Below are 27,662 nucleotides of genomic sequence, written 5' to 3' on the forward strand. Positions count from 1 at the left end.
TTTTAAACTGACTGAACCTTGACTCTGCAACCGCGTCGGTAATTTCTCATCAACTCAAACTTCCATTTCACTAGCCGTGTTTCCATTCACCCGTTAAGCAAATTTGAATCGATCTTTTGAAGTGTCGCAAAAAAGAAATGCGAAATAGGCGCGTTCCCATCACCTAGTTTGGGGTCAATGAACTACACTTTACAGTGTAGTTTTGTCAAAAGGCACTAAAGGCTACGCATGGCTGCCCGCCAGTAAACAGAGTAGAAGACAAGTAGAAGTAGAGAACTGGACACGAAATGCCTTGGCCATCTAACCCATGTAGGCCTACAGTAGAAGAATGGAGAGAAGTCTTCGAGAGTTGTTCAATTGGGCAACTTTTATTGGTTCTCTCATGTTAGCCGCGTTTCATGCAGTCTGTAGATGAAGACAAGCATTGTCACCTTATCGGAAAAAATATTCAAGAAGACGCAGACAGCAGAACCAGCTGATCAGTAACGTGAGTTCAATGTTCGCTACGTCAGAACTTATTCAGCAAAGGTGTTGCCACACCGTATTTAGAGACTCTTTTTCAAAAAACATAAACAAAGTGCGTTGCCTATCACACTGAGCGAAATGCAAACTGTGTGCAAGCCTTGCGAGGCTAACAACACTGTATGTTCCTGTGATGTAAAGTAACAAACTCGAGAGTTCGAGAGTTATTTGCTTTCCTTTCATCCTGCTCGGAGTCCACGCTGTTGAAAAACAGCTCATTGCAGATAGCCTCCTGACCCCTCCCCACTTTGCTACAGCCATTAAATTCATCTCTGACCTCCTGAGTCTCAACAATCACCAAACCGTCCAAACAATCGATTCTCCAAGAAGAGAGAGATCTACCCATCCGTACGGCAGGATGTTGCTACAGTGTTAGTGCGAGAGCGCTGCTGCATGCATCCAGGCCCCCCAAGAGCCCTGACTTCTTGGCTCTGCTTGAACCTCGAGCTACTGGAAGGACACCTCTCACCCCGGGAGGGGGAGGGAGGGAGGGGAGGCAGATGAGATCTCCATCACCCATATCCCATCTCTTCATCATCATCATCATCAACACACACCCTTCACCCCCCCCCCCCCCCCCCCCCCCCCCCCCATCCCTCCCTCTTCCCCCTCTTGCTTTTCAGAGGTGTCTGGTGACTCTGGCCCCTGTTATCTCGCCCCTCCCTTCATCGTGGAGGAGAGGAGGAGAGAGGGAGAAAGAGAGAGGCTGCAGCCCACTACCACCGTGTCCCCAGAGGCCCCTTGCCTGCCTGCCTGCCTGCCTGCCTGCCCCTCCTGCTGCTCAGTACAGCTGTGGCTCAGCACCAGACCCTGACCAGCTGGAGAGCTCAACCCCTGCCAGAGAGCCACGCGAAGAGCCACAGTGTGTGAAAGCTCCTCACCTCTCTTCGCCGACTCTTCATTAGGTGAAGCACACAGACACTAACTCCCAACTGCAGCAGCCAAGCCTCTCCCGCTGGTGCTGAGAAGATCCTCCTTTGAGCATGGCTCTGGCACCGCGGGCCCTGGCACTTCTCCTGCCCCTGGTGCTCGCCCTGCTCAGCCTGGCGCCGGCGCCCGCCTTGGGAGGCTGCCCGGCGGCTTGCCGGTGCTCTTTCGCCATGCTGCAGTGCCTGGAGCCCAATGGCATCGCCAGCGTCCCGGCACTGGCCCTGCAGGAGAGCGAGAACGTGACAGAGATGTGAGTATGATGGGCCACCTGCTCTGCATGCGCCTCTGAATCAGCACGAGTTCATCAGACGCCTCGATATTGGTGGTTTGCAAAGCTTGATTTTGTCTGCTTGTGTTCATGTTAGCAGTCTTTGGCTGGCGTTGCATTTGTTTGCGAGGGTCTCAATGGCAGAGTTTTGATTTCAATGGGATCATTTGCCGATGGCCTCATATGTGATCTGCGTAATTGCTTATATTTCCGGGTTTTGTCCAATTGAGTCTGTTAATCTAGTCCAGGTGTGAAAATGTAGTGATCATAGAAATCACTCTACAATCATTTGTGAAGTTTTCCGATTGAGTGCTGTAGAAGCAGTGGACGAAGAGGTTTTATTTAAGGTTGTGCAATAAAGTTGCTCTCCATTGCTTTGACTCGGAACAAGTGCTTTTCTGCATTCTGACGGTTGATAGGTTTCCAATTTGTGCGGACATGCATTTGTTTATTTCTCCTTATTTGTTGTCTGTTTTCATACCACGAGGAGAGTTTGTTCTCAGCGGTGTTTGTCCAGTTGTGTTTAGCAAGAGATAATGATGACGTCTCACCAAAGTATTCAAGAGTATCTGTCTCGCAAAGCTTTATTTATTTCTCATTATTTGATACAATCAGATTTCCGCTCTGTTGAGAGTAGAAAGAAGTTGTTCTTTGCGTTAGCCAAGTCCAGAGGCTGCTTGATGGAAAGTAAATTTACTACCGCTTGAGATGCATTAGCATGGCAGTAATTTTGTCACTCTGGTCATTGGAAATCAATTATGGATCGCTTCTGACAATAACTGGCCCAGAGTGACGGGAACTGATGTCCTATTATTCATTGTGCCTCAACATGTGGCCTCGGGGTCTTTAAAGGCTCTGAGCACTATCAGCTCTTTAGTGTTGTGGGAAACCGCACCAAGAAAACTTGGTGAGTTTTTTTATTATGTTGTCATAGCTGCAAGTTTAAGAGATGGAAAATCGGTCCCGAATGTGTGGAAATATACTTTTGTTTTGGTCCGGTAACAAAACGTTAAGAGTTCATAAACTCTGAGACTTTAGTTCTTCCTACATCTGTCTGCAGGGGTGCTGTTTTTTTTTTTTAAACTTGATCTTGATTTCAAGTTGTACTTTTCTTTAAAACATTAAGTATTCAAAACTAATTAAGCACTTATCGACGATTAAGTAAAAAAAAGCATCTTTAGATGTAATTATTATGTTTTTAACACTCAAAAGATCAGCTCCATCAGGAATGTGTGGTTTGATGAGGCTTGAGTCCTGACATTTTGGGAAAATACCCTTATTTAACTTATCTAATGATACAGCGCCATTATGGAGAGGTCAAGCAATACTTCTAGAAGACCTTGTTATTGTTTAGACCAACCTGTTTTTGGCTTGTGGTCTTCATCAGAAGATGAAGAATCCAAATACAGTATATGTACAGATACAAAGTTGTCATCAAAGGACAGTTCCATAAACTCTGTGACTTCAAATTTTACTAAAGGACAAAATACACGTGTACTATGTTCTGAAGGATAACAAATAATTATTTCATGTACAAATACCATGCTGTTATTCATGGTGGTGACCCGCATGCTGTTATCTAAGATACACCGCAGCTGGACTGGAGGAAGACTTTTTCATTTTTTTTTAGGCTTTAATTTAAATTCACTTCTTTTGAAAGATCTGCCGACCTGCGTTTGTCACTGAGGTTGTTCTGACCCAACTCGTGTCCTGTGGTTCAACTGGTGCTCAATAGAAGAAGCAGATGTTCACTTGTTGCTGGGGTCTGGAGGCTGGTTCGATGTAGGTCTTTACAGCCATTCATGCCACATGATGTTTGATTGCCACATATTTATGGCAGGCGGTCACTGCGGGGAACTCCTTAAACTTAAAGTTATTGCTCGGAAGAACTGAGACTTCTCACTCAGCTGCAGCACGTGTACAGCAAATGACTGCCATTAACGTTGGCTTTTTAAAACTTTGTATGAAAAAGGTATGCAGAAACTGACCACCTGTGATTTAAAGACGGCTGCTGTATTATTATGCAACCCACCATCAGCTCCAGCATGGAAAAACTAAATGTCACTCTCTGCACCACCACGCTGTTCTCTTTGTTCCCGTCCACAGATCTAAGCAATTAGCACTCGCTAGGAAGGAACTACATTTGTGAAATGCTATTTCAGTGGAGCAAGTCAATTTACTGCTGCGTTCTGCCTCTATTCACTTACAGCCCCGCTCTCCTGGCCCCCCTCTCTCTTCTCGCAGAGGTATTTCCTTGTACCTGCAGCTGAACATGTTCCGTAAAGCTCAGGGTGAGGCTTGACATTCTCTCTGAACCGTTCGATCAATAAGTGAGCGGGCCTTTCTCCGGCTGCTGTTTACCGCGGTGCTCTACATGCCAGCAAACAACAACACTTCGCCGAATTGGCAGTGCGAGGGAATACGGCCGATACGCGGAAACAAACAAGGGGCCATTAACTGTGGAACGGGGGCCAAGATTCATCATACGCCGGAGTTATAAATTCAATTTTGTGAATTGCCAGTCAATGCCTCCACCCAGGAACAATAGATGATATACAACCAACTTGGCTCAATCCAATAAGTAAGGGCGATGGGCGATCCTGGGGCCCACCTGCCCTGTAATCACATTATTGCTGTGTGGGTCAATCAGACATGAATAAAAAGGTTTGTGTGTTGCAGCTGACAAACAGAGAACTGGAGGGTTGAAACAATGCCACATGCTGAAAGTGGCTGTCATCAACTAGAAATTACTGCAGGTATTTATTTTTTGGCATATGCACTAAACACTAATACCATGGGGCGAAAAAAAATCTATATTCAGCTAACTGCTTGACAAAGAGCTGTCCCCATGGATTATTTAAGTACTGTATATATCTATATATCCATCCATGCCACTTTATTCTTCTACTTCACTACAATTCAGAAAAAAAAGACACTTTTTTCACATTTCTTTCACAGTATTCAAAACTACAGTGACCCTGAGAGCTCAACGTGTTGCCATGAAGGGCCCAAATGCAGCCACAGAGACGGGCTAACACAGTGAAGATACTTTAATAAAGCCAACAAACAGTCTTACCAGGTCAAAGCCCCATAGGCAGGCAAAACTCCACACAGCAACGCAAACTCAAACTGACCAGGTGAGTGCAGAGCTAATGAGGGACTGGTGAAACTAATCGGGGCGGGACAGACAATAAGCTGAATAAGATGATCATCAGTCGCCATGTTGAGAGCTGTCAAGAGACAACATGCTCTTTGTTTTGCCAAAAACACCTTTAAGTACTTCCTGCTTAGTTTATTTGCTTTAAAAATATGTTATATATTGCCAATCTTTAAAGTTGATGCATATCTATTTTTTCAATCTTCCATTGGGGTCGTCTAAAAAACAAAATGAGGTTCTTTTTATTACGCTTTCCCAAGGATATGTGCTCAAGAGAGGGCCGAAGACATGCACGTATCCTTCGCTATGTGAATGTTAATGAAGAGTCCTTCTGGGCTAAATGGACCACGTCCATGTGGAGTGAGAGAGGTGGAGGAGAACGGGGCAGACAGTTTGCGCTGGCGAGATCCTTGGTGGGTCCGATCAAGCCATCTATTCATACTTCCCATGAAAAGAGCTGTCTGTCCTTGCGTTGAGTGCTGAATTGATCTACAGCTCACTAGTTATTCTGAGGTAGGCTGTGTCTGGAAAAGTGGAAAATGACTAACTGAGGAGAATTTCCCATCAGTCTCGTCTCCCCGGCGTCTCTTAAGGCATTATGCTTTTTTTTTTCCACATAAGCAATTGATTAAGTCCTGATATGAGCTCTGTGGCTGGCGGTTGGTTTTGTTATCCGTTTGTTCGGTGGAGAGTCAGGGAGGTCAGACATGTCAGTGGGGGGTCAAATTTGAATGCTGCCCTCCTCCTTTGATGCCTTTCTTTATGCTCTCATTCAACTCACATGAGCATTGTTTCAGATCCCCACTCACTCCCGGTCTTTCCTGTTCTTTCTCCTAACTCTCGATAATAACACCTTTTAACTGAGGCTAATAGTTTGCAGTAATTGGCTGCTGCGTATTGACACAAAGGTTACACAGGTGACTCAATTCAGCCTCTTTGGTCACGTTCAGTGTTTTGAGAATTATCATCGTCACTCTATTTCTCTGGTTCACTCTCTTGGACACAAAACTGCCTTTAAAAAGAAAAAAGAAAAAAGGCAAATCAGTCTGCTTGGAACGCCCTAAATGATGAACACGAATGATGATAAACTCCTCTTCATCATTGTTTTGTGTGTCCCTAAAGAAGGAACTCATTCCCTTGTTTCTGAAACTCTGTAAGTGGTTTGTGTCATTTATTTTCATTCAGCGTGGGCGTAGATTGATTATCTACACAACAAAAGGATGAAGGTCACAACTTTAAATGTATGTATTTACCTTGCCTCTCTCTCTTTCTCTCTCTCTCCTTTATTAACCAGTTACATAGAAAACCAAGCAGCCCTGGAGAACATCACAGAAATTGATCTTATGAACTACAGAGAGCTGAAGAACCTGTAAGCAATGCTTTTCTCACTTCATGTTTTTACATGTTGTAATACTGTTTCACTGCAATATACTGAATACTGTTTGTTGTGTCCACAATTCTTAATACATTATGTAACTCCAGACAACTGACTGCTCAATAACCCCCCCCCCCCCCCCCCCCCTTTACTTACTGTTGCTATGCCAATCAAGCTTTCTGCTCTGGCACAGCACATACAGTATGCGCTTTTTTACAACGAGAAGGTAGCAGCTCTGAGTCATTTTTCAAACAATCGGTCCTTTAATTTCAGACGGAAGGTAGAAAAAAAGTTGAATCCATTCATTACACTTTTGCTTGTATTTGCCTTTTACATTTACTCCAAACCCTCTTACCAAATTAAAGCTAATTGCTCTTACCGCAGCCTCGTACACACCACTTTCAACATGCGGCGAAATCCAAAGCTCTCCATGCCTGGTTAGGGTTGCTGAGCTCTGATTGAACAATCGCAGTTTGCTGGAAGGGGCTTCTAAAAAGTTGGGTGCACACACCATGTTATATGAAATATCACCGTACGCTGTGGAAACCAGAGTTTCTTTAAATAGAACTAAGTGTCCTTGACCAAAGCATGAAAAACAGCTCCACTCAAAAAAAGAGTATAGGGTGTCCACACACGCTTGTCCATCATCTGAAGGTTCCATTTGTAAAAAACAACTCTGACGACCTCAATGAAGACAACGAGTTTGTCTCAGAAAGATAAAAGTCAGTTAGAGAACAAGCTGTTTGATAGATCTGAAACATTCAGCCAATTAATCGATTAGTTGAATCGACAAAAAATGTATGGGTAATTATTTTAATGATAGATTCATCATTTAAGTCCTTTTTTAAGGAACCTTTCAATTGGGAGCATCTCTACAAAAAGCTAATTGAAGATATTTGAGTAACTCTGTCACTTCACAGAGTGAACAATTTATTGATTATTTGAAATAAATATTGCCAGATTAATGAATAATGACAATAATGCAACTCCTGCATTTATTTATCTCCCACTCTATTTGATTACCTGCGTTGTATGGTGCTTTATTTCAGTCTAAACATGTTTGTTGTGCTTTCTCCCCCTCTCCAGCACGGTCACATTGTGTAAGCTGAGGCTCATCTCTGCCAATGCCTTCCAACTAAACCTCAAGCTCCAGTATGTGTAAGTGTCCTTGTCAATACAAAAGGATTTGTCATCCCCGTGTCATGTTGTGACCTGTATGTGGGTCAGCCTATTTGTCGCTGTCAGTCAGTGCTCGGCCGGACCTTTAATATTGCACGAAACATGAAGCGAGAGCTGCAGTTCTCAAAATCACAGTGACTCAGTCGCTCGTTCGAATGGTTGTTACTCATCCACAGATCTGGTAAATGTGTGAGCTCATTTCTAAACCACACATTGCATTTATGAGAAGTCGTCTTTCTAGATGGGTGTCATGTAAAATATAACATCCAGCTGTTTGTAACAAATGCAAGCAAGTTTAGACAAATTAGCATTTAGCTCCAGTTTCTCTAATTAGTTCCAGTTTCTCTAATATGAGTGTTGATATGATCATAATTTGGGGTTTTGGAAAGAACAGGGAATTTGAAGACATTGCCATGAGGTCTGGGGAATTGTGATTTGCATTTTTCACTATTAGATTAATCAATAAACTAACCTGAAGATTAAAGCAGATGAATCAATAGTGCACGTAATCAGCGAAAAAATCAATTACTTCAGCTGTTACTCACAAAAAAACTAATGTGATATTTGTAATGCTAATAAATGTGTCAAATACTGTACCATAGAAACATATGTTAGCATATAATAGTGAATTTATATTCAATAATAACAGTGATCTATAAAACAAATTAGCAGGCAGCCTGAGTTTTCACTCATTATTTCTAAAAAGTCACATCGTGTCATTTCTTCGGGTCTTTACGTTTGTGATCAGTTTGGCCTCCCACGCCTCTCACGTCAGGCCCGACAATTAATAATACTCTGAAGACTTATCTGGTGGAACCATCAAATCCGTCTATTCAGCAGCAGCTGACCCTTATCGCATCCATCTTGTCCTCATCATTTTACTGAGCGTGTGCGACATGTCCCACATTGCTTATCTGAAAGACAGCAGTGTTTTCGAGGAACAGAGATGGGGGGTTGGGGGTGGGGGGGGGGGAGTTGGGCGGGGTGGGCTGGAGAAATTGGAGAAGACATCCACCAGTCACCTTTTACTCGCTCACTTTGGCGGATTATCGACAACTGATGCATAATAAATACACTCCACTAAGGGTCCATTATCACTTAATCAATACTTGACTGTGGAGGGAGAGGGTGGGCCGGGGTTGGGGGGGGGGGGGGGGGGGGGGGGTATAGGGGCTTCTGTATGACAGATGTATTTCTGAGATTAAGAGGAAAAGACTACAACCAAACTGAGCAGTGGACATGGAGGCTTGGACCACTTTCCTTTTTCTACTTCTGCTCACGTCTCCACCCACAACCCTCACGGACCTCTGTTATAATCTGTGATCAAATTCAGTACTTAAGAAAGGCCAAAAAGCAAATGAGCTGCTATTCCCGGCTCTGCTCTCCCCCCTGTGGGCCCGGGTAGGAATCGAGCTGGTAATAGATAAGCCCCAATGGCTAAACCATCTGACATGAACTTTTGGGAGCAGGGAAAACAAATAATTGAACCCTTGGCCCTGCCAGAGTAAATATGTATTGGCTTCCATGTGGGCGCTCCCCAGTGTGGCTTTTTGTCATCTTCTGGGGGAGGTTTATTTACAGCCTGGGCCTTCGGCTGTCTGAGGATCATTTGAGAGGCACCGTGATGATATTTTAGTGCCCTGAGAGGATTGGCAAAAAAGATATGCAGCATTCACCCATGACAGGATTACAATAATGTTTTTTAATGACTGTATTAAATATTTTTGAACATTTTAAAAGTTACACAAACCTTGGAGTCCACGGCTATTTTAGTGTACGCAAGCACAGTGCGGTTTCAAGCTAAATGCTAACGCCAGCATGCTAACATGCTCACAATGACAACGCTACCATGTCTATGTGTAGTACTTACAATGTGCTAATTAGCATAAGCACAAACTAGAACTGAGGCTGATTAGATCGGCATCAGTTTTGCCATCCCGCTCTCACGCCCCAACTCGTCAAATAGCAACGTTTGGTCAGCGTCCAGCGGTGTCTGGTGTTTGGTTACAAACCAAACCAAAAGTTTTGGACAACTTTAAAATTGTGACCTGATTATGGCGCTAGATGAAAAGTCAGGGGATCACCAAAGTGATTTCAATTGATCCTGAGGGGAGGCGTGAATATGTAGACCAAGTTTGGCAATCCACCCATGATAGAAAAATAGTTGTTGAGACATTTCATGTCAAACCACAAAGGTCAACCTCACAGTGGCGCTAGAGAAAATGTCAGGTATCACCAAATTCACGAGTATTCATCCTCTGGGGACCTTGAACGTTCGTACAAAATTTCATGACAATCCATCTCAAGATATTAGATTATATCTCAAGTGATGGACTGACATTGCCACCCTTAGAGCCATGAAGCTAACATGGCTGTAAACTACTTTACTACTACACTGTATAAAAATAGTACATTTTCTACAAAAATGGGAAACTGTTTTCCTCAAAATACTGGCGAATGGAGTTTGTGAGCCTGCGTAGCCGAGCTGCGCCCCTTCCTCCGAGAAGTGTTTGTGACTCTGAACTAATCACCTAATGTACTGAACACTGAGCAAACACGGAGAGAGGTGTGCTGGAACTGTTTGTGAATGTGGCCCCTGGCTGGTGTGAAATGCTTGCCAAAGGTAATTGATCAGAACCCATTTGGATGCATTAACGTTTTCCACTGAGGGTAATTCAAAGCAGGTAAGCATCGCTCTGAAAGAGAGCAATCAAATCACACTGCAAAACAATGATAATACCATTTTTACTTTCATTTTTCTTTTATGTAGCCTGACAAAAGTTCAATTTATTTTCTAAAAGATGTATTGTACTTTTTTTTCTCAAAGCAACATTTGCGCAGACGGCGTGAATACAAAACTCATTTCAAATACGCTGTCAAGGTGCTGCTACCTTATTGATTGTGTGCAGACTTCTTTATCAGCTGGTTCTTTCCTCTCACGCGAACCATTAAGCGCGATACGTAAAAGCTTTCCTGAACAAGGTACATCCACAGATTGTATAAAATAGTGCGCAGCATGAGTTGACTTCTGAATAGCGATAGAACTACTAAACTAACGTTGGTAATATCATGTGTCTCCTCTCATCTTTTCACAGGAACCTGGCATCAAACTCTCTGGAACACATCTCGTGGCGGGTGTTTCATTTTCTGCCCCTGCTCAACCTGTGAGTCCCTTTTAAAGTCTCTCATTCATTCAAATCATTTTTGATTTTCCAGGAGGTCATGTTTGCTGAAAAGGAGGAATTCATCTTACTTGACAAAGCACTTTACACATACCTTTGATTAGGATTACGGGCGAGACACGACAAGCAAAAACATGGTCAATTTTGAGAGAGTGTGCTAGTTTTCTTCCACGTCCCAAATATACATTTAAGTGTTTATTTACTACTTTGTCTCTTTGCGCCTGTAGATTTCTTCTAAATTCACCAAAAGTTAGCATTAGATGTTAGATGCCTCATTTACATGTTTAAGCATAGCACTTTAGAGCACTTTAGAGTTCCATAATTAAATCTATTACTTAGATTAGTTTTTACCCGGTTCACCCGTTGTGCCTCCTCTTAACCTTTTGTTCGTTGCAAGCCGCAGATAGAACCTTCTCGCCGCTTAATGGCAGAGCAGCAAACTACCGTACCTTTGCAGCCATAGGGGAGTATGGCTGACTTTAACTTGAAAGGTCAAGCCTAATATCAAACCTGCGTCACAGTCTGACTGAAGTAACTTAACACAGCTTGATAATCAAGGAATCCTGCTGGTGCTGCTGCGGTTTTTCAATTCGCCAGGGGCAGCAGCGTTTTTTTGTTTTAAAAAAAGAAAAAGGCTTTTGTCTCTCTCAGCTGACTTGATTATAATGTGCACATATTTTAAAGTACAAGATACAAAAGATGAAATACTAAATTGTTAAGGGTAATCTCTAGGTCGGGAGGCCTTTCAGTGTTAATTCAGAGGTGAACATAATTAGTTAGTGTAAGAGCAACTATTGCTGCCTTTTACAAAGTGATTAACTTATCAGTGCAAAGCGTCGCCTTTTCACCGTACCGCATAGCTATTAGGGTTTTTGAAAGCTATAGAAAAATAGAATCATTATGAGGAATTTAATGTTAGAAGGAACGAAAGGTTATTTTCCATCTAAAAGGTGAAGTTCTTCAAGGATTCTTCAATATGGCATAGGTTATACTTCTTTTAATTGTTAGTTCATTCATTAGTCTCTCCTATTTATCGTATTAATAATGTGTTACGGTTGAAGTTCTTTCATGTGTGTTCTTGACGAAGAATCAAAAGGAATAAGACATTGAATTTGTCGCCAGCAGAGATGACTTTTCCCTCCGTTTCGTCCTCAGGGTTTTGAGGGACAACCCTCTCGTTTGCTCATGTGACCTCCACTGGCTCCAGCAGTGGCAACGGAATGAACGCGGTGACTTGGACAACCAAATGGTGTCTTGCTTCTCCGATGATCAAGAAGTGCCGCTCAACTCTTTGGTGATAGATAACTGCAGTGAGTGGCATCCAGACTTGGTTTTTTGCACTGTATTTTGATGTTATATAATGTTATCAGTAATAATGCACGTCAACAGGAAGATGTGCATAATGTTCCAACCAGAGATCAAGTCTAGAAATGTTTGCATATTCATAGATTCTGGATTTTTTTTCAATGACAGAAAAGTAGGAATTTTAATTAGGTAATTAAATCAAAATGAAGACACAATTTCATTCTGTATTTTTCTACATCTTAAAACATATCTGGAGAGAATATTGCTATATTTGATTGTAAAGTTCATGACATAAGTCTCCCTCTCATGTGGTGTTATGAACATTTCAAAAGAACGCAGCTTCATCCAGTTGGCTTGAAAAGGAAACAAATAACCATTTGTCGATCCACTTCTGCATATCAATGCCTTCAACGAGCAGGTGCGGTGAAATGCAGGGAAGAAATTGACTCGCCAGCATTGTCGTTTTTAATCGCATAGAGCGGGAACATCTTGTTGCCAGGAAACATATGAGAGAGTTTTTGGCACTGCAGTGCCGTTTCTCTGAACTGCTAAAAGAAAGGAAGAAAAAAAAAAAGAAGCTTGGCTGTCTTCACTCAATCGTACCATCGCATTAGCGACCCGTTCTCATTGCTGTCTCCTCTGCTGCTCTCAGGTCTGCCTGAGGTGACCATTGTCCCCTTCAAAGATTCAAAGATTCAGGAAGGAGGCAACCTGACATTTGCATGTCAAGTGACAGGAAGTCCAACTCCCAATGTGAGATGGCGAACTGATGAGCTCCTCTCTCTCTTCCATACCCAGGTAGTGAAGTAATTTCAGTAAATGTAAACACATATTAACAAATATATCATTTGCTATCTATTGCTGGCTGTATTTGTCTGAGGCCACGTGTCTTGTGTGTAGATTTGATTTCATTTCACTGTTTCCTTTATTTTCTGTGCTGTAAAGCTCTTTAGACAAACTGCAGCTTAAAGCCGTTTAAATAAAGTTCAGCTGGGTCCTGTAATCTATTGATCTACAGTATAGTAAATTGGATCCCCTTTCAGGCCTCTAACCCGTATCCCTCTAAGTGATCTATATGCAGTTGTGACCGGGCTGCATTAACCTCCTCTGCTCTTTGTCTGCAACGTTGACTGCTGACAGGAGAGAATCTGGGGCTCCACATTAGAGCTGGTCCTTTTCCTCATCAACGCTTCATCCAACGACAACCTGCACAACCTGACTTGTGAGGCCGAGAACCAAGCTGGGCCCGGGGAGGACATGGTGCAATTGGACATTGAGTGTAAGTGCCTGCAAAATAAAAAGCAAACTCTCGAAACACTCACGGGCTCAAAGCAAGTCGCCGGGGCTTAATGGAGGTTAGGGCGAGAGCACACATGGGGCCATTTTTCTAGTGCAGGCAGGGTGGACAGCCGGAGAAAGGAAAAATGCACTGTACTGATTTCTTCTAAATGCCCCCTCCACAAACACGAGCACGTACCCGTCACACTTCTAATGGAGCTCTTTGTCATCTGCCACTCACTCTGGCGACTGGCGAGAAGGGTTCAAATAATATGAGTGGAGTGCTGCAGGTATGGCTGGCCATTTGAAGGAGGGATACAATGAGAGGACAAAAGAGAGTGAGCATACCTCCCCTTGCTCTTAAAGAACTCCTTCAATTCACATGCACTGTACTTCTAAACTACAGCTGCAGCTTCACCCAGGAGGTTTGCTGTTGTTTTCGCCTTTCAGATGCATTAGCGCATCTCCGAGTCGGGAGGAACACGGAGGAATGACAGCACCCAGCGGTCCCACAGAAAAACACTGTCAGATGCATTAGCGATACATTACTGAAAAAAATACTGCCCAAACAATATCGTATATCACCAACTCTGTGACACTCATTAGAAAATAAAGCCAAAAAAAGAGCGGGGGCGCCAATCAGCTGAGGCCAAATGCACGAGCATCGAGGGACAGATAATGAACGTCAGGAAAATGGGGCTGATAACCCGTGCTAAGATCTGATTTGAGCCTGTGCTAATGGACTTTTCCCTCCTACTCCGGAAAACCGCTTCATCCGCAGTGATTGGCAGTCTGTAAATGCGTTAGTGCAGCTAATCTATCAACATCAGCCCCCCTGGTGGACGGACACTCGTTAACCGCTAGCCCTTTAATTACTCTTAATTACCTCCCTGAACAGTGGGTGTTTACTGCTGAGTGGCTCTCTGTGCCATTGATTCATGGCGCTCGTGTGGCTTCCCTTTCATAAAAGAGCATGTGCCTGTTTTGCAATGTCATTTAAAGTAAAAAGGTGGATTCAGAGCACACGTTTTCTTCATATTCATCATCACAACAGTTAATATTTTGTATGCGAAAAGGTTCAGGTTCTGGCTGGACTGAATCATTTTGTGTATTTCCTGAACATGTACATTGTCTAAAATCCTCCAGTGAGAGCTGGCAGGCTCACTAAACATAATTCTAGCCCTCCTTTTAACCCCTGCAGTGAAATAGCTTGTGTAAGTTTAGTAGGGGCCGCTAATGGATGATTAGTTAAATGTGAATCACGGTGCTAATTTTCACCCAGTGCAACGGACCTCAGCGGGCTCTGGATGAAAAGACCTCAGTATCCCCTGAGCACAGCACTCTCTGAGGCCGGGTCATGGGTTAAGAGCTGTAGACTTGTGAGGGGTCTCTGCACTCGAGAGTCCGTGTTCGATCTAGACGAGGCCATTTCCTGTGTAACCTCACGTCCTGCGGAGCTTCCAGGTAGCTTTTGTGGTCGGGGGCACGACGACGACCGGGATTCATTATTCATAGCGGGTCAGCACAGGTTTGATGTACAGATGGAGAGCATTGATTCATGGAAACTCAGAGAGGAACCTATAGGACGCTTTACCAACCGTCGGCTTTACGTTGCACATGATGAAGGTGCACATTCAGCATACAATTGTTGGCTGTAGGCTTGTGCGTTTAAAGGAACATCTCCGTAATCATGTTTTGATTTATTGGCAATGACCAGTGCAAAGTACTTTTATTATTATTACTTCATTTTTTGCTACTTTGTACTTCCACTTCACTACACTTCAGAGGGAAACATGGTACTTTTTTACTTAAATTAACGATCAACCTGCAGATTTATTTTCTCAATTAATTCATTAATCACTTGGTTTTTGAAATCTCAATAAATAGTAAGAGAAAAAATTATCATTACAGTTTCCTAGAGCCCAACGAGACGTGTGAATTGTGTCACACCAACCCCAAAACCTAAATGCATTTAATTTATAGTGAAGCACCAAACCGAAAAACGACTAATTAATTACTATATAGATACATTTTAGGACCATGTTGCTACCTTTGGACAGAGCCAGGCCAGCTGTTTCCATCTGTTTACACACTATTCATTTTAAGTCTTTACTTTCCAAGTTTACATTCCAAATAAGAAACACAAAGTCAGGAGCAATCTCCTACTGCCCCTGAACTCTCAAATCTGTCATCTCCCATCAGTTCCAGTCAGAATCATCTACCTGAGGGACGCCGTGCAGCAGCACCACTGGTGTTTCCCCTTTGTCGTGGATGGCAACCCTGAGCCGACCATCTCCTGGCGCTACAATGGCAACGAACTCAAAGAGAGCGTCTACACGTACACCCAGCTCATCCCCGACTCGGGTGACGGATCGGTGAAACACGGATGCCTCTTCCTCAACAAGCCCACCCACATGAACAACGGCCGCTACACTCTGATCGTGCAGAACAAACTGGGAAGAGACGAGGCCACGGCCGATGGGATGTTCATGGACAACCCGTTCGACCTCGATCCTGAGGGGAAATTTCTAGGTGAGTTCCTGAAACTGTTTTGGAGCTATTTTTCCGAGCAGCATATCCCATAATGAGCAGAGGAGGCCATTAGGGCAGCTAAAAGAGCAATCTATCTCAATATCTTCTTCAACGTGGCTTGCTCCTGTGTTGAAACACGGATTAATATGAAACATCTTTCAACAAGGTCCTCAAAATACTGAGTGGTTACAAAGCAATGGATGAAAAATAAATGAAATGTTCCTGAAATGAGGACGATAGAGTAGATAATTAAAAGTTAATGAAACATTATGTAATGATTAGCTCTTAGAGATCTGGTGATGAACATACTTTCTTCATTCAGTCATTCCTGATTAACTCTGAACCCGCTGTTGAGCAGCTCATTAACTACTAATTACATTAAAACATTAGTTTCTATTGCCCCCTGTAGTAAGGTATAGAAATAAAAATGAATTAATAATCACCACCAAATGTCATATTCTGCCCTAAAGATCTATTGCATAGATACGTGTGTGGGCTAGTGCTTTAGTGGGATATTTATTTACATACATTTCTAGATGTAAATATGAAGTTATGGAACCTCAATAACATCAAACACAACCGGCCCTCACCAAGGGTATTGAGGATTTACATGAACAAAACATTTTCTCATTAACTGGAGGTTAATCAAAAGGTAATCAACTCACAGTTCCTGCTCCATAAGTAACGCACAGACTTCTCGATCCTCTCTGCAAGGAAGCAAATAAGCATTACTTTAATACATCACCTAATCTCGTATTGACTCTTAAGAGCATTGAAATCATTGTACATTTCGATGGAGTCACTATCAATCCTTCATCACTACGAGGATTTCTCTGAGAGACATCAGCGTAATATTTTACAGATAAACGGGGACGTGAAATGTTGACGAGCTGACAGTTGTTACAACGGCCAAGTCACATAAATCTCAAGAACGAATGAGGCAGGCGAGAAAGAAACACAATTACAAAGCCAAATTAATAATACATTAATCAAATGAACACCGAGCTACACATAGAGTTAAGGAGAGACACTCCAGGTGAATCGGGTAAAAAAACACTAATATATATCACAATGAAACTTCCCTCGTTGATTACTTTCATTAAGATAAAAAAAATGTTTTTCACAAGTTTGCTGAAAATGGATGTTTAAATATAAAACAGCGTAAAAAAAAAGAAAGAAAAGATATCACCCTAAAACACAGGTTACATTAGGTGATTGTTCTTTTTGTTTTGTTTAAACATGCAAATGAGGCATTATCTTTTGCTTACTTTTGGTGAATTTAGGAGAATTCTACAAACACAAATAGACAAAGTAGAAATTACCTAAATGGTTATTTTGGATGATTTCTTTCCGGTAGTCTGAAAGAAGTCATGTTATGGAAGCAAAATAGCCCAAAATCTCAAAATTGACTGCTGCATTAAAAAAAATGTTATTCACTATTTCCGTAGAAAAGACTAATTGGAAATTAACCAATTTTTATTCATCAGCTAAAGGTTTAATATTGAAACAGTGCGTGTGTGTGTGTTTGTCAGTGCACCCTTTAATATCACCGTTTGCGTCTTCGCTTCTCTTTAATGTGTTTCCATAACTGTGTTTGTCTTCTCGCTTCCCTAATGCCAGTCCCTGATATGAATCCAAGTAAGTAACTACTCTCCCAGAAATCCCAGCATGTCTCCTCAGCACCGCGTAGACTTGACGAGCGGTCCCGTCTAAACAAATCTCATTCCTGCCCCTCAGTTCCGACAAACAAATCAAACATGGACGTCACCGAGAACCCGGAGAGTCGAGTGTTTGTGGTACGTCCGTGCGTCGACATTCCCGCCACAAATATGTCACGACTATCAGTCAGTGTTAGTGATCAGACCGTCAGTGATGTTACTGAGTGTGACTGTAAATCTGTCTTTGTTTGAAACAGGTGTCTGTGGCTGTGGGTCTTGCCGTGTTTGCCTGCACTTTCCTTCTCATCATGATTCTGGTTATTAACAAGTGTGGCCAGAATTCCAAGTTTGGTATTCACCGTAAGTTGAAACACAAATGATTTAATTCACTGCACGCATAATTTAGCCGCTAGTTAGTTAGATGAGAAGCAAATGTATCCTAAAAGGTTGAACTATTCCTTTAAATAAATTGTATGTAAAGCAGCAGGTGGACTTTAACACCTTTCGGTATTGGATTATTTTACCACAGTTAACTATGGAGCGGTCGTAAAATATCCGCCTACCAGCACCCCAAATGCTTACTCATACATCACAAATGTAACTTGCTGTAACTATTTTAGGCTAGCCGTTTCCCCCAGCTTCAAGTCTTTGTGCTAAGCTAAGCTAAGCTAATCAAACCCCCCCAGGTCTAGCTCCATCGTCAACACACAGGCATTAGAGTCGTATATGCGAACTGGAATGAGCCACAGTCAAAAACGCTCGACCAAGTTATTGTTTCACATTCGCCGATGGTTCTGTCAGGCTCTCGGAAGGTAGTGCGCAGCAGAGAGCGACTAATATAGGATTTCCACTGAGCTGTAACTTTGCACACGGGCAGCCGCTGTGTCGGCCGGGCTAAAGTGCCTTAATTACTGCATGAGAATGGCGGCAGAAACCTCCCTTGGCCACTGCCACGTGGTGAGGGCCATTAAAGAAGATGGATGGATGGATGGATGGATGGAGGAACAGCTAGATGTGATATAGCTCCACTCTGACCCCCCCCCCCCCCTAACACACACACACACGTACACACATCTACCCTTCTCACTCTAAAAGTGCCTAAGTGGGCCTGATTGCCTAAGTGGGCCCTGCTCCCTCTTTCCTTTCCTCCATCGCTTCTGTGCTCTCTCTTTGTTGTTCCATTTTCTACCGAGTTGGACTCTAGGGGTTCTGTGGTTTGCCTTGCTGAGTGGGGTTTCACAATTTGGGCCCCACTTGTTTGGCTTTTAATACTTACTGTAGTCGGGGGTTGCTAACCATTCAGGCTTCCTTCCCCCCGTTTTTCAGTTCAATGTGTCCTGATTGCTGCATGGTTGATGACGGTGATTATTAGAGCTTGTCATCATCTGTCACCACGGCACCGACAAAACGTGCAGCCAAGCTGGTGGCGGCGATAGTTGATTCCTCAATGGGGAAAAATGAGTTCTGAATTTTCTCCTGATGGCCGCTGCGATCACAAGTGGTTGGAGGCTGATTAGGTGTCACGCATCCCTCAGTTTTGCTTGTTTGCATCTCCTCCCCGTGTCATTAGGGTCATCAGTTTTGGGAACCGAGGACGACCTGGCTGTGTCGCTTCGTTTCATGAACTTTGGAACCAGCCCGCCTTCCTCAGATGAGGACTCTGGTTTATCCAGCTTCGTGGAGAATCCACAATACTTCTGCGGCATCATCAAGGAGAAGGACATGTGTGAGTGTTACTGCTGAACTTGTTTCCACTCTGATGATGTTTGATGGTTCGTTGCTGAATCCATACTTGTGCTTTTTCCTGAAATACAATGACATTTCAGTGTTTTTCACTTACATCTCCAGAACAATTACCTATAGTTACACAACTGTTCTCTTTAAATTTACACTTGACACTTTAATAATACTTGTTTTAAGATACTCTTAATGTGTTTGTTTGTTTTGTATTTTTTAATTATGTCTTTTACTATTGCACTGTTTATTGTCACGCACCAATCGCCAAGCCAAATTCCTTGTATGTATATCATACTTGGCAATAAACCGTTTCTGATTCTGATACAAACACATTTTTCAAGTGGAGTGTTTTGGTCACTTGTGTTAATGTCTGCAATATTTTGTTGTTTTTGTCTGCTAATTACAAAAAAGAACAAGATGGGTTTAATAAGGGACAACAAAGTAAACTAAAGGGGGGAAATCTTTGCAAACAGAAAAACATTCCACCCAGATTTTGAAACCTTTTCTGTATCTTAATGTTTAGGTGTCCAGCATATTAAACGGCAGGACATTGTGTTGAAGTGGGAGCTGGGTGAAGGAGCGTTTGGCAAAGTCTACCTGGCAGATTGTGCCAACCTCAGCCCCGACAGCAACAAGATGCTAGTGGCCATCAAGGTGAGTGAATGGACATCACTCTTCACCATCTCAACGGCACTTTCACCATTAAAGCTGGGGTCCGCAACATTGGAAAAAAACAGGAAGAGTAAGTTAGATTTTGACAGTATCCAACTGAAAAACTCAGCCCGGTGTTGCTATTTTCTTCCAATAAAAGTAGCCACTAGCAGCACTAGCTCAAAAAGCCGCTAAATAGCGAGAAAGTCAGCAACACGGACAGGCCGTCCCTTCAGGCCTCCTTCCAAAGCCACTCCCCCCCCAAAAAAATGATCATTATGAACGTAAACAATGAACACGGTGTTCTTAGTTCTCACAGCTGCGAAGCTTGTGGAAGTTCAGAGTGCATGCCTCTTTGGAGCAGGCCGATTGCTCAGCTCCTGGTCCACGATGAGTTTTGATTGTAACGTTAGTTTAACCAGCATCCAGTAAAAGTGACCTGCAGTCAATAAGCCTGTAAAGGACCCCTGCCGACGACAGCAGTGCCCCGAAGCTCCGCCCCCCGCTGCTGCACAGAGCTCTCTGGGCTCGTTAGCTCAAAGTTTATTGATATTGAAAATGTTGCGTGTCCAAATTGCACCAAATTCGACGAAGCACTCCACAGCGTCCCAAGCAACATGCACACCAAGTGAGAAGTAGATCGGATGAGCGCTTCTCGAGATATGCCAAGAACACACAGACAGAGATGTTGTGCTTTATAATCTATAGTAGATTGATTGAATGCTGTCGGGATGTAAACAAAAACAGATTCTAAAATTCATTACCTACCCTAGCTTTAAAGTGGTTTTATTCCCTCTTAACATTAAACAAAAGAGAAAAACAGGAACAAATGCTATATTTAAGCAGCATCCAGTTACTATTTTATCTGTATTAACTGCAACACTTTCAGTACTTAAAACAAGTAACAGCTTGGGACCTTTGTTACATGCCCCCATCTCTCTCCCCTCTTTTCCTGTCAGCTCTCCGCTGTCCACTATCTAATAAAGGCAAAATGAATACTCAAAAAAAGCTTAAAGTACTCTTTAAAAATGCTACTTGATACCACACCAACAAGAGTCAAAGTAAATACACTGCACTTACTCTTAAATCCTCCGTGCACTGAAATAACATCCTGCGGTTTCAGAGTGAGATGTCTTTGTGGAGGACAGTCAGGTGGTTTAATACACAGCTCATGTTACAACAGGTTAATGCAAACCACAGTGAATAAAAACAAGGCTCTGCTCAAATTCATCTTCCCATTAATCTGTGCTTTTATTGCAACACATCATCACTCATAAGCAGGGGCGTAGCAAGGAATTCTGGGCCGAGTGCGAACACACAGATCCTCCCGCAGCTCTGTTAGCACTGTTGATTGCTTTTAATGCAGTTGATTTAAGAGGCCCACTTTTATTTATAAGCCAGCAACTTCATGTAAATGCGCCCCCCTTGTGTGGTCACAGACTCTAAAGGACGCCAACGAGTCGACCCGCCAGGACTTCCAGAGGGAGGCGGAGCTGCTGACGGTGCTGCAACACCAGCACATTGTGCGATTCTACGGCGTCTGTACCGACGGAGAGCCGCTGGCCATGGTGTTCGAATACATGAGGCACGGAGACCTCAACCGATTTCTCAGGTAAGCAGACCTGCTAATGATGGTCGAGTTCAATTTCCTGCACAGTTGTGTTACTTTGAACCAATCACAATCATCTTGGGTGGCGCCGAGCACAGGATGCAGCGACGCTGCTCTTATAGAATAGATCAGGCAGCAGCTAAATTAGAAATGGAGCCATCATTAAGTTTATTATTTACATTATAATAATATTATTTCTTTATTAATTGCCAAAAGGAGTCGATGAGTATCTAGAAGTCTTTTATTATATATTTGGCTTTTAAACTATTGGTCTCACAAAAACAAACAATTCAAATATCTTTGGCTTCAGGATGTGGACATTTTTTGCTATTTTATATAATTTCATAGACCAATCAATTCATCAGTTATTAAGAAAGTAATCAGCATACAAGGCAAGGCACTTGCCAACAACAACGAGGTAATTCAAAGTGCATTACTTTATATAAAGGCATTAAGACACAATATAAAAGAAACAAGAAAATATAAAAAGACCAAAAACAGTATGCATATATAATTAAAATATAAAAATGACAGTGAAAGATATGAATAATTATCCCAAGTTTAACTTACGGGATAATGAAGATAGCCGTCAGCGGCAGCCTGACTTACACCTGTGCTTTTCCTAAAAAGACCAGTTGACTAATTGTCCTTTTTGGACTTCCAGTGATCTCCATGAATGACAGCTTTAGTGTCTTTGAGCAAGGCATTTAACCCGCAACTGTTAAGAGTCTGAATCTGTTCTCAGACACACCAATAAGTGCCTCCGGTTATTTAAAGACACTGGGAGCTGCAGTGATACTTCACTATCAGTCAAACCTGACGTGTGCTTAAAGGTTGAACCCACTCAGCCGACCTCGGTGGACTGTGTGGCTCCGGTGGTCACTCAGCGTATCTGTGGATTATGTGTGTTTAAGAACATGAAAGAGGGCGGCTGTGGAAGTGGTCACTGTGTAGACTAATAGTTTGATGCTGCTGCTTTTCCTCCGTCTCTTAAGGTCTCTAAAGTCCCATTTACAAGAGCTTTAGATGATAGTCAGTAGTTTAGATCTCTCTCTTGATTTCCCGCTGTCTTTTGCTAAAGTGACTCAAACACAGCTTAATATCAGCTATGAATTATTTCTCCTCCACTGGCAGTTTATGTCACCTGTCTGTCACAGAAGATTTGGGGCCGCGGTGACTTTTATAGAAGAAATAAGAAAGATCGTGTGGCATCCCGGGCACGTCTCTTGTTTGGTGCAAATGTGACTCGCAACATGTCAAGGCAAAATATACCATTTGCAAGATGTCCCACCCTGGATGATAGCAAATAGTAAATTGCAGGATTTCATTTGAATACTGACAGACGCAGTGAATAATCAGATTCAGCACTTATATAGACAGACTAGACGTGATGGCTCAAGAAGAGCATCATAGCAACAACTCAAATTGTTTTGTAACGTGGTGACGGACGGGTTTTAAAATGTGTCGTTTTGAATCTAATCGCAAACAAGTTCAGAAAGCTTTGGAGGACTGAGACTGTGTTGCCCTATTAGAGCTCTCTTGGCACCTGGGAAACCATCTGACAAAACTATTAGAGCAGACGCAGTTGATGCTGTCTGCCAGGTGTCCTCCACGGGAGACAGATTGGGAATGAAACACACACACACACATGCGCATGCACACAGACTTTGCCTGAGATATATGTTCACCAACGGATGGAAATCGCATTTCCAGCAGACAGAATGGGTGAAACGACTGAGGGCCCCCACAATGCAGCTGCTTTCCCACCCTGCCACCTGCCTTTTAAACTAATAGTGATTGTATAGACAACTTCCTTTGTAAGGAGGGGACAAAGTGGAGAGGAGAGATATTAGGATGGATGGAGACACATCATCTGGGATTTGCTCATTTAGGCTGGAGTTGGACGTGAGAGTGGGTGTTTATGATCCACGAGAGTCAATGTGCTCCGCATCTCCGAATTGCATTATTGCAAATCAATTGTAGGCGTATTACAAGCCTTATGTTTTCTATTAACCGTCCCTGTTAAACGGCTTTATTGTGGCGCGGTCAAGCTGACCACGTCTGTAATGCTCTCAAGAGCTCATGTATGTCAGAAATGTTTCAATCTGCAGATTGCATGCTGATGTCATTGTCCTTCAGGTCACCCAAGGTTGATGCCATAGTTACCAACATACTGCAGAGCCCAATCTCAGCATTTGATTAATTTGAACAGCCAATAGAGGCAGATAAGAATAGCAGAGGCCAGCATGTCCTGTTCTTTACAAATGGAAATATGTGTGATCGTAACGTCCCCTTTGCACTGCGCAGCGGACGGGAGTTCAGCTCCAGTGCAGGAAGGAAAACCATTCAGCAAAACATTCTATTCTGGCATCTACCCAATCAAAAATTTATAACATTTCTTGAAACTGGCATACAAATGTGACCACTACAAACATATCTTACCTCAAAAGTAGTTTTTAAAAAAGCAATGAAACTTCAGAAATTACAAATAGCACATTATATACAAGCTGAGTCCTCATTAAAAATGGCTCACTCAGTTAGTTTCGAGTAATTTTTAGATTTAAGAATCTATTTTTCGACTGTTTTTCTATTGTTATAATTAAGAACAACTAGGTTTTACATGTAAATAAAAGACTATACTGCTTTGATATATAGTTGTTGTTTTTTTTGTAGTGACAAATGTGCCTTTAACCAACTGAGCTACAGAAAAAATAAAAATAAAAGACATTGGTAATGTTGTGTGATTAACTTTTAATAATAAGACAATCCTCGTGGCAGTTTAGTGGCCAAAATTAAATTGTCAGGGTGTAACTGATACACTCTGGGTCAACTGGTGGAAATCCAGAATGTGTACATTTACTTTGAGACTTTAAGGACATTTTGCTCATTCTTGTGTACTTTTACTTGAGTAGGATTGTGTAAGCAGGACTCTTGTGTATTTCCACATTGTTGTACGTGTACTTGTACTTAAGTAAAGGATTTAAATACTTCTTCTCATCTCACATATTTCCCTGTCATCTGTCTAATAAAGCGCAAAAAAACCCCCCATTTAAATAATTGGAAGAAAAACAGATGTGGAATCAAGCATCTTCGATCCAAAAGCACTCACATGTTCCTGGTGTGTCGCCTGTAGAGCTCACGGCCCCGACGCTCGTATCCTGGAGGAGACCAAGCTGCTCCCGCTGGGTCAGCTCACTCTGCCTCAGATGCTGCACATCGCCGCCCAGATCGCCTCGGGCATGGTCTACCTGGCATCGCTGCACTTCGTCCACCGCGACCTGGCAACCCGCAACTGTCTGGTGGGTGAGGGCATGGTGGTCAAAATCGGAGACTTTGGCATGTCCCGAGACATCTACAGCACAGATTACTATCGGGTAAGTGGCTGAAGAAGATAAAGACGAGAAAGTTATGTTTTGTTTTGTCTTCAAGTATTGCTTCAAAAAAAATAATCTGCCCTAATGTTTGTGAATTATTTTGAGATCCTAAGTGATTTTCTTTTTAGATATTAAATCATTATTTTGAGATAGTTTGTCATAGTGACTTATAGAACTTTTTTTCTCATCACAGCGTTGTAAATGGGCTTCCATAATAAGAATCAGTTGAACGATGAAACATTACTTTCATTTCCTCGTCTTCCTCCTCAGGTGGGCGGACGTACGATGCTGCCGATCCGCTGGATGCCCCCGGAGAGCATCATGTACAGGAAGTTCACCACGGAGAGCGACATCTGGAGCTTCGGCGTGGTCCTCTGGGAGATCTTCACCTACGGCAAGCAGCCCTGGTACCAGCTGTCCAACAGTGAGGTGGGTTGGAATGAAAAGTTTGTCACCAACTTTGATCTGCTTTGTTGTTGCCAGGAAACATTTCCACCAAAAGACAAACAAATTACAAAAAAAGACATGTTTCTTAATCACCTTTTGTGGCGTCTAGCTAAGCAGATAGTGTTTTATTTGTCCAGTTTTTTGAGACATCTGACATCTGGAACTGTCCCAGGCACCTGCGCCTCAGACAGCCGGGGCTGGAGGCATGATGTTTACGGGTTGTCCGACTGTCCGTCCCATTCTTGTGAACGCGATACCTCTGGAACTCCTTGGGGGAAATTATTCAAATTTCGCTCAACCGTCCACTTGGACTCAAGGATAAAGTGATTGGAATTTGGTGGTCAAAGGTCCCTGTGACCTCGCAAAACACGTGTTTGGCCATAGCTCAAGAATTAACATGCTAATTATTACAATTACACACAAATGTCTTAATAGGATGAGATGATGATTGATGGCGTTTGGGGCAGACATTGAGGTAAAACTGCAACTGACTGGAGGCAAACAACCTTGAGTAGTTCAATAATGGTCCTGCTCTAGACATATCTGACCTCATACTGTTGAGAGACTCTGTTCCTATGGATTTGTTAGTCATTTGCATAGTTGTAAAGTTCAATGGTAGGCTACTTTAAAACTCAGAAGACGTGAATAAACTACATTTCTAAATTGTGTAGCCAGTGGGATCATTGCTCCATCCAGCTAGTAAACAAGACAGAAATAGCTATAAAGCTCCGTAAAGCTGAGGGCAGCTACAGATTGATAACTGTCTGTATGTTCTTCACTATGAGTCACCCCTTTCACATTGTCACATTGCTAAAACGTTGTCATTTGATACATAAATGGTATAAAAATAGTGATTATATTCTACTACTTATATCTACTAAAATATGTTAAATTAGCTATATGCTGAATATGGCTGCCTGAAAGGCTTTGGTGCTTTCACATAGTTCAGAGTTACAAAACAAAACATTTTCATTGAAAGTCGTGGATACTTCAGAGCATATGTTGCTGAAGTTTTTTATGGCTCTATGCTCGTAAACTGATCAATAAATTCATAGTAATTAAGGGCAGTCCAGTCTAGCCTTTTCAGCTCGAGCACCAAGAAGTGGGACTCCATTGCGACCACAGCGGTGCTATTACAGGCCCAAACCCTCTCTCCTTTCAAGAGAAGGGTAGATCACTTTTCCCCGGCACTCAATTCTAATCTCATTGGCTCTCATTTTTGCCCAGAGCCAATGAGCTATAACCTTGTTAACCTAATCTGTCTCGGCCCATGAGGGTCAGGTGAAATTATCATGTTGCCTAAATACGCAGTGGCGGAGATAAATCATCCCAAAATACTGACTCCGCAGTGGCGGCAGCCGCCATTTTGGGGCGTCCGCCGCGAGCCTGTGCGCGTCGAGCTGTGCGGCTGACTGACGGGCCATTTGGGTGTGAATTGGCTGAGCGCTGACAGGCCTCTTCTGTTCATTGGATCGGGCCAAGGTTAACAATGGGGAAGAGATTGAGTCAGGACCCCTTCAAATGGAGAGCGCAGTGAAATCCGCTCTCCCATCCTCGACAGTGATTTATTCACTGAGCAGCAAGAGCGTGTGAACTCAGCCATCGAAGCTATTAGTGTCTGAGCTGAGGGTTATTCTGATTTTGGCTGCTCTCATTTGTCCCCGAGGTCTCCGCTAATGTAACCGTTGTTGGGCCAAAAAGTATGTTTTGTTAAAACATTTTTATCCTTGATGATCCTTTGTCTCTCTCAATTAATTTTAGCACACTGAGAATTTGCCACCATGTGGTTGACATTTTAGTTTTTTAATTTAACATATAACAACTAGATTGATTGACATGAAATTTGTTACCGCCGTTCATGGTCCCCTGATCTTTAATCTAGCGCCGTCATCTGGTCAAAATTACTGTTCGTCCAGTTCTTTAGTTTGTGATTAAATACCTGTAAAATTAAATTCCCATCAGCCTCAGCTGTACTTTGTGTTTAGCGCTAATTGCATACTGACACGCTAAACATTATATACCTACTATATAGTTCCCCATGTTAGCATTATCAACGTAAGCATCTTACCATGCTATTAGCTCAATGACCGTATATACAGTATATATGATGTATAGCCTCACGGGGCCGCTAGCGTGCCTGTAGACTCTTGGTCTCGTTTAAAAGCTCATAAAATCGATATTGTTTGTGAGTTAATTGCCGGAGAGCTGAGATATGAAGTTGAACTGACACATTACTGTACATCCTGTTAATATAACATTATTTTTTGAACAGGCCATCGAATGCATCACGCAGGGACGGGAACTGGAAAGGCCACGCACCTGCCCGAAGGAGGTGTACATGCTGATGCAGGGCTGCTGGCAGAGAGAGCCCCAGCAGAGGATGGTCATCAAGGACATCCACAGCCGCCTGCTGACCCTGGTCAAGAACCCGCCGGTTTACCTGGATATCCTGGGCTAA

General features: G+C 42.8%; 1 protein-coding gene across 1 annotated transcript; it reads left to right on the forward strand.

The window, feature by feature from the left end:
* Positions 1–1,505: 1,505 nt before the first annotated feature.
* On the forward strand, positions 1,506–27,662 carry ntrk1 (neurotrophic tyrosine kinase, receptor, type 1; the record flags this gene model as incomplete). Its single annotated transcript, XM_079164753.1, has 17 exons — positions 1,506–1,702; positions 6,172–6,246; positions 7,339–7,410; positions 10,527–10,595; positions 11,769–11,923; positions 12,571–12,716; positions 13,059–13,197; positions 15,399–15,728; positions 17,349–17,366; positions 17,466–17,524; positions 17,644–17,746; positions 18,957–19,112; positions 19,647–19,777; positions 21,214–21,386; positions 24,517–24,757; positions 25,028–25,186; positions 27,477–27,662. The coding sequence occupies 17 exons, from the start codon at positions 1,506–1,508 to the stop codon at positions 27,660–27,662; spliced, it is 2,409 nt and encodes an 802-aa protein (XP_079020879.1).

Source organism: Pholis gunnellus, assembly GCF_910591455.1.
Source record: "Pholis gunnellus genome assembly, chromosome: 8".
NCBI lineage: Eukaryota > Metazoa > Chordata > Actinopteri > Perciformes > Pholidae > Pholis > Pholis gunnellus.